The following is a 12,303-nucleotide window of genomic DNA, read 5'->3' as shown; positions in this document are numbered from 1 at the left end:
AAGATCAAATCTATTATTTAACTCATGATGTTCTCCTCAAATACATAGCTGTAGGACTTGGACCAGGGACGGGCCATATAGCCTGTGGACCAGATCTGGCTGATTGCTGTTTTTGATTGCCAGGCTGATTGCCTGGCTATTGCCTGTGGGCCATAGCCCATAAGCTAAGAATAGTTTTTATATTTTTAAGTGGTTTTTTCAGGGGTGCCTGGGTGGCTCAGTCGGTTGAGCATCAGTTGGTTGAGCGTCCGACTTCAGCTCAGATCATGATCTCACAGCTTGTGAGTTCAAGCCCCGCGTCAGGCTCTGTGCTGACAGCTCGGAGCCTGGAGCCTGCTTTGGATTCTGTGCCTCCCCCTCTCTCTGCCCCAACCCACTCGCATTCTGTCTGTGTCTCTCTCAAAAATAAATGAACATTAAAAAAAAAATTTATAAGTGGTCTTTTCAAAAAAGAATATTGGGGCACCCCGGTGGTGCAGTCAGTTGAGCATCTGATCTCGGCTCAGGTCATGATCTCACAGTTCTAGAGATCGAGGCTGCACTAATGGTACGCGGGATTCTGTCTCTCCCTCTCTCTGCCGCTCCCCTGCATGCGTGCGCGTGCGCGCGCGCGCTCTCTCTCTCTCTTAAAATAAATAAGCTGTTTTTTTTTTTTTTGTTTAAAAAGGAGAATATTTTGTTATCCATGAAAATTATATGAGATGCAGATTTCCATACCCATGAGTTTCACTTGAGCACAGCCTGCCCACCCATGGGCATATTGCCTGTGACTGCTTCTGTGGTGCACAGTAATTGCAACAGACCTTATGGCCTACAAAGCCTAACGTTTCTGGTCCTTTACAGAAAAGTGTGGCAAATCCTGATGTAGAATCTCTGGTGGGGGATAGTGGTGGCCAAAAAGAACACTTATATCCTGAATATTTATGCTTTTAAGAAAAATGAAAAATTGCCCAGACCTTTCACTTCCACCAACTGTTGCCCCTTAAAAAAGTGCTGTTAAGACCATGCTGTTAGTATGTGTTTTTGAGGCCAAACGCCTAGCCCTCTTGTCTCTCCCCACCCAAACTGCACTGTTCTTGGCATTTGACAACACAAAGTGAAGTGTTTCTCTTGCATTCCGGGAAAGGGGAAGGAAAAGATTGTCCTTGAAATGCTGCTTTTCAGGCATTGCAACAATCCTTGGGCTGGTTCTTTTCTTTTTTGTGTATAATGATACAAATGACCCTGAGTTAGATTTTCAGATATTGTGGAAGACTTTTCTGGCCTTTCCCTGAAGAGGACATCTAATCTTTTGAACTTTAGAATAAAATACCAAAGATAAATGGAATTTATTATTAATCCACACGATCTCCAGCAATGCCAAGTTCAGTAGATCTTAAAGTGAATCAGCTGATACAGTATCATTAACAACATGGAGTGCTCTGAAATTATGCCTGCGTCATCCTCTTGAAAAGATTATTTTACTGCTTTTTTGGGAGCCAACCCAACAAAAATTACTGTGCAACTTTTGTTTGTTTGTTTCGTGATTTTGTTTGTTTCCTTCTGTCTCTTCCCAGAAAGTCTTTTGCTTTTATTACTTTGGGAGTCCAGGAGGAGTTTTTCATACCTACTTTACAAATTTTTGTAAATGTTAGAAAGAAGGTATGTGAGGAACCTGCTTGTGGCCGACATGTGATAAACATTCAACAAATGGTTATTATTAATTATAAAATATACCTCCAGAATGAGAAAAATTTAAGAATTGTGTGATTTTATCTTTTCAACAAAATTCGTTTACACAGGAAGGATGCATGGAAGTTTTGCTAAGCATATATGCATTGCAGCAAGTTTCTATTTGAGAAAATTGGAACCTAATTGTTCATTAGATGGAACAATGGAATATTATTCAACCTTTAATAATAAAGAATATGTACTGACATGAAAAGATACTCACAATTGGGGGGAAAGCAGGTTTAAAATAATTATGTATACCATTATTTTATTTTATTTTATTTTTTAAAAAAAGCAGATAGGAAAGGTTTAAAGGACAAATAGCAAGGTAGAAAATAATCGCCATCTAGAGAAAATGAAGGTATAGATAATTTTTCTTTTAAAATAAGAGAAAAAAATGATGTTTTTAAAAATTCATGTTAGTCCCCTGGAGATAAGCCCCATTTGAATATTCAGTTAAACAGTGTTGATGTATAAACTTATATCCATTTTCAAAACCTTGCTTTGATTAGTTAAAATTTTATTTTGGGGCACCTGGGTGGCTCAGTCAGTTGAGCATCCAACTTCAGCTCAGGTCGTGATCTCACCGTTGGGTTCATGTGGGTTGTGGGTTCGAGCCCCACATCGGGCTCGCTGCGGTTGGCACGGAGCCTGCTTCGGATCCTCATTCCCCTTTCTCTTTGCCCCTCCCCCCTCTCAAAAATAAATAAAGATTACAAAAATTACTTTAATGCAGTTTTCAGAAGAGTTTTGTAGTAAAAGAAAAGATAAAAACTATGGCCAAGTAGTATTTACAACCAAGTGTCATGGGGTCACCAATCTTTACGAGTATTCCCACCCAGCCAAGTACCAACTAGTATATCAACCAAAATATCTCAGGAATACTGACTGCTCATCATTTATCTTTTACCTCCTACAGCTGGGAGGTATTCAATCTTCAAGCTAATGAATGAGGAACTTGAAGGAAATGAATTTCATGAAATTTGGGGGAGTAACTGAGAATTTCTCTTCCTCTTTGGCCCGTGAATGGTAGATGACTAAGAACTCGTTAGTACCTTGGTGAAGGATAAGCCTCACCTCTCTGAGGAATGTGACTATGTACCTTTATGAGCTATAACCAGATAAGGAAGAATTTCAAGGGTTGAGAATGAGATAGTTCTAGAGGCACCAGAATAATCTGAAATGGTGCCATTTCCCCAGCGTATAAAGAGATTATTTTTTATTGATTTTTCAAAGTTTATTTATTTTGAGTGAGAGTGAGCAGGGGAGGGGCAGAGAGGGAGAGAGAGAATCCCAAGCAGGCTCCTGCACTGCCAGCTTAGAGCCCCACACGGGGCTCGAACTCACAAACAGTGAGATCATGACGGGAGCTGGGATCAAGAGTCAGGCACTTAGCCAACGGAGCCACCCAGGTGCCCCTACATGGATTACTTCTAGCTGAGCCTTTGAAATGTGAAAGTCCAAGTCCAGTTTTCCAGATACGCACTTCATTTCTTACTGCCCTTGGTTTGTAAACTCGTATATTCATTTGAGGATTTCAAGAATAATGTCACGACAGAAACAGAGTGCATGCACACATGTACATACAAAAAGACTGGGCGAGAATAAGAATAAACATCCCATCCTTCCAAAAGTTTCTAGTCTTATATATTCAGGATGCAGAGGTTTGTACTTTGCCTGGAGATAGGAGGTTTGGGGCAGTATTTTAGAAAGCACCAAATGCTGTCAGAGAAGTATTTGGCCAGTGTGTTCCTTATTTGCAATCCATTTCACTTTGGAAACCTAGACCTGAGCCTGGCAGAGAGCCTTCAGACCATTTTGCTATAAATAGGCACAGCTGGAATTAAGAGGTCTTCCTCTGTAGGGACATCAGATTTCATTCTCAGAACTCCTACCATGCTTTCCAAGTTTGCATACTCTCTTGAGAAAGTGCTCCAGACACAAAAATGTCTTTGATGAGGATTTTTTTTTTATTATTTAAAAAAATTTTTTTTAATGTTTATTTCTGAGAGAGAGAGAGAGAGAGAGAGAGAGAGAGACAGAGACAGAGACAGAGTGCAAGTGGGGAGGGTCAGAGAGAGGGAGACACAAAATCGAAGCAGGTTCCAGGCTCTGAGCTGTCAGCACAGAGCCCGACGTGGGGCTCGAACTCACAAACTGTGAGATCATGACCTGAGCCGAAGTCAGATACTTAATCGACTGAGCCACCCAGGAGCCCCAGAATTCTTTTTGATTTTTTTTTTTTTTTTAATTCAGAGTCAAAGGACCAAAGGAGTGAATGGACTTAGAACAGGAGCTCTGGAGCAAGATGTCCTATGTTTGAATCCCAGATCTTCCTCCCTCATGTGACCTTGGGAAAGTTTTGTTGTTTCAGTTACCTCCTTTGTAAAATGAAATTAAAAATACTTAACTTCAGGGGCGCCTGGGTGGTTCAATCGGTTGAGCGTCCAACTCTTGATTCCGGCTCAGGTCATGATCTTGTGGTTGGTGAGTTCCAGACCCACATTGGGCTCTGTGCTGACAGCTCAGAGCCTGCTTGGGACTCTGTCTCTCACTCTGTCCCTCCCCTGCTTGTGCTCTCTCTCTCTCTCTCTCTCTCTCTCTCAAAATAAACAAACAAACAAACATACATTAAACAATATCTTAGGGGCGCCTGGCTGGCTTAGTCGGTTGCACAACTGACTTCGGCTCAGGTCATGATCTCGCAGTTTGTGGGTTTGAACCCCATGTCGGGCTCTGTGCTGACAGCTCAGAGCCTGAAGCCAGCTTCAGATTCTGTGTCTCCCCCTCTCTCCGCCCTTCCCCCACTTGCACCCTGTGTCTGCCTCTCTCAAAAACAATAAAACAATAAATAAAACAGTAAAAATATTTTTTAAGGGGCACCTGGGTGGCTCAGTCGGTGTAGTGTCCAACTTCAGCTCAGGTCACGATCTCACGGTCCGTGAGTTCGAGCCCCGCGTCGGGCTCTGGGCTGACGGCTCAGAGCCTGGAGCCTGCTTCCGATTCTGTGTCTCCCTCTCACTCTGCCCCTCCCCCGTTCATGCTCTGTCTCTCTCTGTCTCAAAAATAAATAAACGTTAAAAAAAAAATTTTGGGGGTGCCTGGGTGGCTCAGTCGGTTAAGCGTCTGACTTCGGCTCAGGTCATGATCTCACGGTCCGTGAGTTCGAGCCCCGTGTCGGGCTCTGGGCTGATGGCTCGGAGCCTGGAGCCTGTTTCAGATTCTGTGTCTCCCTCTCTCTGACCCTCCCCCATTCATGCTCTGTCTCTCTCTGTCTCAAAAATAAATAAACATTAAAAAAAATGTTTTTTTTAAAAACATTTTTTTTAATATTTTTTAAAAATACGTAACTTCACAGGGCTTGGAAAGAGTACAATGAGATACACATCTAAAGTAATTGAATACGGTGCCTATAACAAACCACCTAAAAATGGCCACTCTGATTATTGAGAGTTGTGATAATGCCTGATGGAGCCTTCTGCACAGGCAGCATTGTGGCCTTGAGCTTGGCGTATCCTCTCAGTGAATATGTCTACGACCCCACAAATTTTAACTTAGAAACTTCCAGGAGACTAACTGAGAGCACTTTTATTCAAGTATGCGTAGGACGTTTATTTATCTCCCACTGTGACACAGAATCAGAAAACTACAAAGAATATATAATGTATATTCCTGGTCTTTCATTCTGTGTTTCAGAGCACTTGACCTGGATGCCATCTTGTGTCTCTTCTCTCCTAAGGTCTCAGCCTGAACTCTGCTTATTTCTTGGCCCACCATTTGTTCAAAGGCCCGTCTCACTGTCATCTTTGCCCTTCTGAGCCGTAACAGGTCCCTGGTCTGCCTCTTGCCCTGTTGCCAATCTCCCTCTCGTTGTTAAAACAGCTCCTAGAAATAGAACAGATGCTTTCAGTGGTTGATAAGAAAAGTGATAGTATCCCTTGGCCTTCAAAGTCCCTCTGCCCTCCACAAAGAGGAAAAACAAACTAAAAATGAGGAAGACTCTGGATACAGAAAGTGGAAAAACACAAGCCAGGAAGTGAAAGGGTTTCCCAGGATGGTAGTGAAAGCCAGTCACTGGGACAGCTGTTCACAACACCCAAGAGAGCAAGTCCAGACATGGCTCCAAGAAAGACTCTCTTGGAGGATGAAATTGGTAGAGTACCTGACCTTGAGAGAGGAGATTGAGGTCATTGATGAGCGGTTTGAGGCTGAATCAGTGAGTACATTAAACACTAAGCAAAGGTGAGGGGTGGCCTGGGTGTCTCCGTCGGGTAAGTGTCCGACTTGATTTCAGCTCAGGTCGTGATCTCATGGTTTGTGAGTTCGAACCCCGCATCGGGCTCTGTGCTGACAATGCAGAGCCTGCTTGGGATTCTTTCTCTCTCTCTGCGCCTCTCCTGCTCTCTCCCTCTCAAAATAAATAAATAAAATAAACTTAAAAAAAAAAATCCTAAGCAAAGGGAAAAAGCAAGACAGTGAAGAAAAACAAAAAGTTGTGTGGTACAGAAAAATGAATTAGACGTCCCTGCGTGGCTTAGCTTTGAATCGCATTGACGTATACATGAAATATAAAATGCTGTAACGACCATACAAAAATTACGATGTAATTAGAAGGATGGGTATATTTATGGGCGGAGGAAAAGCTAAATCCCCTTCCACAGTGGAAAGTCAATAAGTAATGCTCAAAACGAAGAGAGCCACAAGGAACAAAATCAGCATGTTATTTAGAAACATGGAGTGTATACCAAAATACTCCGCCACCAGAGCAGCTGCCTTTGAGGAAGGAAAAGCTGAAAGAGGTAAGCAGGGGACTGCCATCTTTTTGTCTTCTAGAACTTTTGGACTTTTTAAACTTTGTGCAAGTGTAGCTGCTAAAAAAAAAAAATTAGAACAAGCACAGGTACATAGCAACAAAGGCTGAAAAAGGAGGTGAGAATAATAGAAGGGAGAAAATAGGTCACACATTTTATTTACTCATAAAACGCATGTGTACAAGAGACAGGTTTGGAAACGTACTCACCATGCGTGGACTGAGGACGTTTCCCCTTCTTCTCCATACTTTTCTGAGTTTCTTGCAGCAGGGCGTGCATTACCGTTATAACAAGACGAAAAGCTATTTCGTGTTACAGGAAAGGAAACAATTAGAAAAGTGGGAGGAGAACTGTCTACCCATCCGAGCCCCACTCTGTCCCACCGGTGTGAGTTACCCCTATGCCGTGTTTTCGAAATGTTCCGAACAGAGTGCTCTATGTCTGCACTCACCACCCAGTGTTGTAATGATCCGTTTGTCTGTCCTGCCCGCTGAACTTGCCTGATAGCCAGGATTGGGTCTTACTCCCTTTTACCCCTTCAGTGCAAAGCACGAACCCTAATAAATATTAGGTGCCTAATAAATATCTGCAGGATAGAAACTAACATAGACAGCCTTTGTCATGTTAAGGAGATTAGAAAAAGTGGCACCGGGGCATGTGGGTGGCTCAGTCAGGTAGTCAGGTAAGCATCTAACTCTTGATCTGGGCTCAGGTCAAGATCATGTGGTTCTTGAGTTCGAGCCCCACATCAGGCTCTGCACTGGCAGCACGGAGCCTACTTGGGATTTTCTCTCTCCCTCTCTCTCTGCCCCTCCCCCACTCGTGTGCTCTGATTCTCTCTCTCTCTCAAAATAAATAAACTTAAAAAAAAAGAAAAAGTAGCACCCTGCACTTCAGCGTTGTTGTAAGGATTGCATGGGAAAATCCATGTAAACCAGCTCCAAACTCCAAGCATAAGTGTGTTCAGCGAACAGAGGCTGAAGATGGTCGGAGTGTGCTAATCACCATGATAAGAGTTGTATATTTTTTGTTTTCACAGATAGCCCTAATACGGGCCTTGGACCTTGTGGCTGGATTTTGGTGGCTGTCTCGTTCTTGTTCACAGTTATAACCTTCCCAATATCGGTATGGATGTGCATAAAGGTAAAGAATATTTCACTTGCGTCTGGAAAGGGGTCAAGCCCTAACTACATAAACCCCCTTTGTGTGTGTGTGTGTGTGTGTGTGTGTGTGTGTAAAAGAGACAGACACCTGCTGGCCTGTAGTTCTTTTTCCTTCATGACTCCTTTAGAAGATTCACTCTAGTCTATTGTGATGGAACTTTAGAACTTCTTTTCAGGCGGTCTTTCTTATAGGTAAGAAATACCTATAGTAAGGATCACCATTGGGGCGCCTGGGTGGCTCTGTCGGTTGAGCGTCCAACTTCAGCTCAGGTCGTGATCTCCAGGTCCGGGAGTTCGAGCCCCACATCGGTCTTTGCTGCTGTCATCCTGTCAGCACAGAACCCTCTTCAGGTTCTCTGTCCTCCTCTCTCTCTGCCCCTTTCCAGCTCACTCTCTCGCTCTTAAAACCACCCCCCCCAAAACATGTGGGTATGTTCAAGCTCTCCCACCGCCAAAACAAAAGTAAGGCTTACCATCGAAGTTCAGGATGTGGGACGCTCCTGTCCAGATTCAGGAGGCCGAGGTTTGGTTGCTGGCTCCATTGTTCACCATGTGACCTTTGCCATGTTTCCTTCCTGTGAAATGGGAGGAAGTAACAACACCCACTTCCTAGGGCCAGTGTGAGGATTAAAATAATGTATCTAAACATGTGTATCCCAATGCCTGGCACATGGTAAATGCCCCCTAAATGCTGGTTATTTTTTCCATGAAGTTATTAATACTGTGACAAATGACTATCATTTACATATTCCTAAAGAGATAAAATATGCTCTATAATTTTCAGATAAGTTTATTGTTATGATTTAAGATATCAGGAGACAAACTATGGGGAATTTAGTTTTTTTCTTTCTTTCTTTTCTTTTTTTTTCTGTATTCACAATGCATGAGTAACTGAATGATGATGTTAACAGCTGAGGAGTGAAGTTATGGATGATTTGCTCCTGTATACTATTCTATACTTCCCAAATTTTATACCATGAATATGTATTGCTTTTATAATAACTTAAAAAAATAGTAAATACATATCATGCTTGGTGGGGGTAATAAAATATTGGACATGTGATTTATAGATACTGTTTGGATTTTATTTATTTATTTTTAATTGTTTTTTTTAATGTGTATTTATTTTTGAGAGAGAGAGGGAGAGAGAGAGTATCCCAGCACAGAGCCCGACATGGGGCTCAAACCCATGCACTGTGAGATCATGACCTGAGCCAAAATCAAGAGTCAGATGTTTAACCAACTGAGCCACCCAGGAACTCCATTTATTTATTTATGTATTTATGTATTTATTTATTTAAGTTTTATGTATTTAAGTAACCTCTACACCCGACGTGGGGCTCAAACTCATGACCTCAAGATTAAGGGTCCCATGCCCTTCCAACTGAGCCACCCAGGCACCCTGATGCTATCTGGATTTTAGAGAAAAAAAAAAACAAAATAGAGGCATCTAATCTGTTTAGGGCAGAAATACATATTTGAGAAGCTGTTTATGTTGGGGCACCTAGGTAGATCTGTCAGATAAGCATCCAACTGCTGGTTTTAGCTCAGGTCATGATCTCACAGTTCGTGAATTCAAGCCCCCCATCAGGCTCCAAGTTGATGGTGCAGAGCCTGCTTAGGATTTTCTCTCTCCCTGTCTCTACCCCTCTCCTACTTGTGCTCGTTCTCTCTCAAAATAAACAAACTTAAAAAAAAAGAAGCTGTGTATAAATAAATAGTGGATATAAATATTTGCACTCCTCATGTTAAATTATTATTATTTGTGTTTTTAACCTAGATCATAAAAGAATATGAAAGAGCCATCATCTTTAGATTGGGTCGCATTTTACAAGGAGGAGCCAAAGGACCTGGTCAGTATAAGGGTTCTGGGTGGTTGTCTGGAGACTGGAATTCTTCCTCCTGTTGATGTGAATTCCCTTCCAAGGGCCCTTTCTCTGTTGGCTTAGAAAAGAGTGCATGTGTAACAATAGCAGTGGCACGAGCCAGTCTTGCCATAATCACCCTTTCCTTCCCTTAGCTCCCCTCCCCTTCCCATCCAAGCTGATAACATTATTTTAGGCCAAGAATAGCGGCAGCCATGGAAGTCTGAGCATGAGAATTCCTATTATGCTAAAGGCTTTCAGTCATCGCTTTTGGCAAACTTCACTTAAGCCCCTACTGCATTCCAGGCTCTGGGAATTCAAGGGAGACTAAAATATAGTTTGTGCCCTCAAGGATCTTGCTGTCTAATGGACACCAAAAAGGAAAACAGTTACAACCCCGTGTGATAAGTATGAGGATCAAGTAATTGCAGATAGCTGTGGAAACCCAGAGACAAGTAACTGACCCGAATTAGTAGGAGGAGACCATCTGGGCTGAAGGTGACATCTCGGCTGAGTCTTGAGGCCTGGAGAGGTGTCAGCCAGAGGGGAGGTGTTCCCCGCAGAAACGGCAGCAGGCGCGGAGCGATGTAGAAGGGGGCACGGCAGACCCAGGGAACTGCAGGGAACAGCCCAGCAAGAGCATAGAGCACGAGGACGGGAGAAGAGCTGCAGAGGGGCCTGGGCAGGTTGGGCTGGACCTCGTGTGACGGGTTCAGGGCTTTGCAGTTCAGGAAAGACTTGTGCTTGTGGCTGAGAAAACGGGCCATAGGAGAGAAACTGAAAGATACAGAAAGACTTGGGAAGGATTGCATTGGTCTAAGTGAAAACAAGACGGCCAGTGACAGCGGAGTAAGGAAATGAAATCACGGGCCTCAGTGGCAACAGTTTGGTGGGGGAAGTAAGCAAGAGGATAGCATTCCTGGCGTCTGGCTCAGGCACTGAGACGAACTGGCTTCTTTCAGTTGCCTAAGTGGATTCTCTGACGGTGAACGGATTCGGCGCTGGCGTCTCTCCGTAACATTCTGTGTTTCTTTGTTGCAGGTTTATTTTTTATTCTGCCGTGCACGGACAGCTTCATCAAAGTGGACATGAGAACGATTTCATTTGACATCCCCCCTCAGGAGGTAAGGTTGTCTTTTGCCATGAGTAACAGATGTCACATGTGAAAGTACTTAGCAATGAGCGAGGCAGAGGAGAGCGGTGAGAGCACAGGTGGAGAGCCTGTCGGCCGTCACCGTTTTCCAGCTGTGTGACTTTGAGCAAGTTCCTCAACTTCTCTGTGCCTTAGTTTCCTCAGCTGTGAAATAGAGGTTGTAACAGTAGGACCTACTTTATAACGTTCTCGTGGGGACTACGAGAGGTTATGTGTAGAGTGCTTAGAACAGGGGCTGATAAGTTAGTAAGTGCTATGTAACTGCTTCTTACTACGAAGAGTAACACAATGTTAACTCAAGTGTAATGTTAGCTTGTCATACTTGTCATCACTTTTACTACCACATTTCTCTGCTGCTGGTTTCTGATAGAAAATCCAGCTTAGGGGCGCCTGGGTGGCGCAGTCGGTTAAGCGTCCGACTTCAGCCAGGTCACGATCTCGCGGTCCGTGAGTTCGAGCCCCGCGTCGGGCTCTGGGCTGATGGCTCAGAGCCTGGAGCCTGTTTCCGATTCTGTGTCTCCCTCTCTCTCTGCCCCTCCCCCGTTCATGCTCTGTCTCTCTCTGTCCCAAAAATAAATAAACGTTGAAAAAAAAAAAAATTGAAAAAAGAAAGTCCAGCTTAGGGGGCACCTGAGTGGCTCAGTCGGGTAAGCAACTGACTTCGGCTCAGGTCATGATCTCACAGGTCACGGGTTCGAGCCCCGCGTCGGGCTCTGTGCTGACAGCTCAGAGCCTGGAGCCTGCTTCGGATTCCATGTCTCCCTCTCTCTCTCTTCCCCTCCCCTACTCGCATACACTCTGTCTCTCAAAAATAAGACATTTAAAAAAAAAAGAAAGAAAATCCAGCTTGGTACAATATTCTTCTTAAGGTTTTTTTTTTTTTTTAATGAAATTTATTGTCAAATTGGTTTCCATACATCACCCAGTGCTCATCCCAACAGGTGCCCTCCTCAATACCCATCACCTACCCGCCCCTCCCTCCCACCCCCCATCAACCCTCAGTTCTCAGTTTTTAAGAGTCTCTTATGGTTTGGCTCCCTCCCTCTCTAACCTTTTTCTTCTTAAGGTTCTTGATTATACTCTAGATTAATTGGTTAGAAGCCCAAAAATTAGGAACTGCTCATTTGGCATTTTAGATAAAGCCTATAATATTTTAGAATAGTAACTACTTCATGCTATTTCAAACTGTTTCGCAAGTAATATCACAGTTGAAACTCACAGCAGAATCCCTGGAAAGCTTGTAGCTGCCATGGGGCAAAGGGATCCCTCCAGGCCACAGTGGCAGAGCCAGACCAATATCTAGCCTTTTGGGGTCCTCGCCTCATGCTTCTCCCACCGCTGCATGCTAAATGCAATCCACATTAGCTCCATCCTGGCCCGTGACCTAGTGATAGCCAGCCTGGTCCACATGTCCAGGGAGGCATCCTAACCTTTGCAGACAGAAAGCCTGAAAGTAGGATGAAGGGAGGGATAGAAGAATATGTCAAGTGTCTCCTGGCCAAAGGCCAGCTACTCAGCAGGGCGGTGGAGCCCGGCCACGTTGCTTTCTCTTTTTCCCAAATCCAGAAACCAGCCCAGGAACCTCCTTGCTGGTACTGATC

At 43.8% G+C, this 12,303-nt stretch overlaps 1 protein-coding gene across 1 annotated transcript in view; it reads left to right on the top strand.

Annotated features, from left to right (window-relative positions):
- The window catches only part of STOM (stomatin), a 32,578-nt gene that overhangs the window by 6,531 nt on the left and 13,744 nt on the right, over positions 1-12,303 (top strand). Inside the window, exons 2-4 of the mRNA XM_025926616.2 lie at positions 7,561-7,664; positions 9,465-9,537; positions 10,591-10,673. Of these exons, the coding sequence (XP_025782401.1) occupies positions 7,561-7,664; positions 9,465-9,537; positions 10,591-10,673 (260 nt within the window). The remainder of the gene's footprint in view (positions 1-7,560; positions 7,665-9,464; positions 9,538-10,590; positions 10,674-12,303) is intronic.

The sequence above is a fragment of the Puma concolor genome, chromosome D4 (assembly GCF_028749965.1).
Source record: "Puma concolor isolate L17-30 chromosome D4, mPumCon1.1.hap2, whole genome shotgun sequence".
Lineage (NCBI taxonomy): Eukaryota > Metazoa > Chordata > Mammalia > Carnivora > Felidae > Puma > Puma concolor.
The sequence above is the reverse complement of the archived record's forward strand: the minus strand, read 5'-3'. Positions and strand labels throughout refer to the sequence as shown.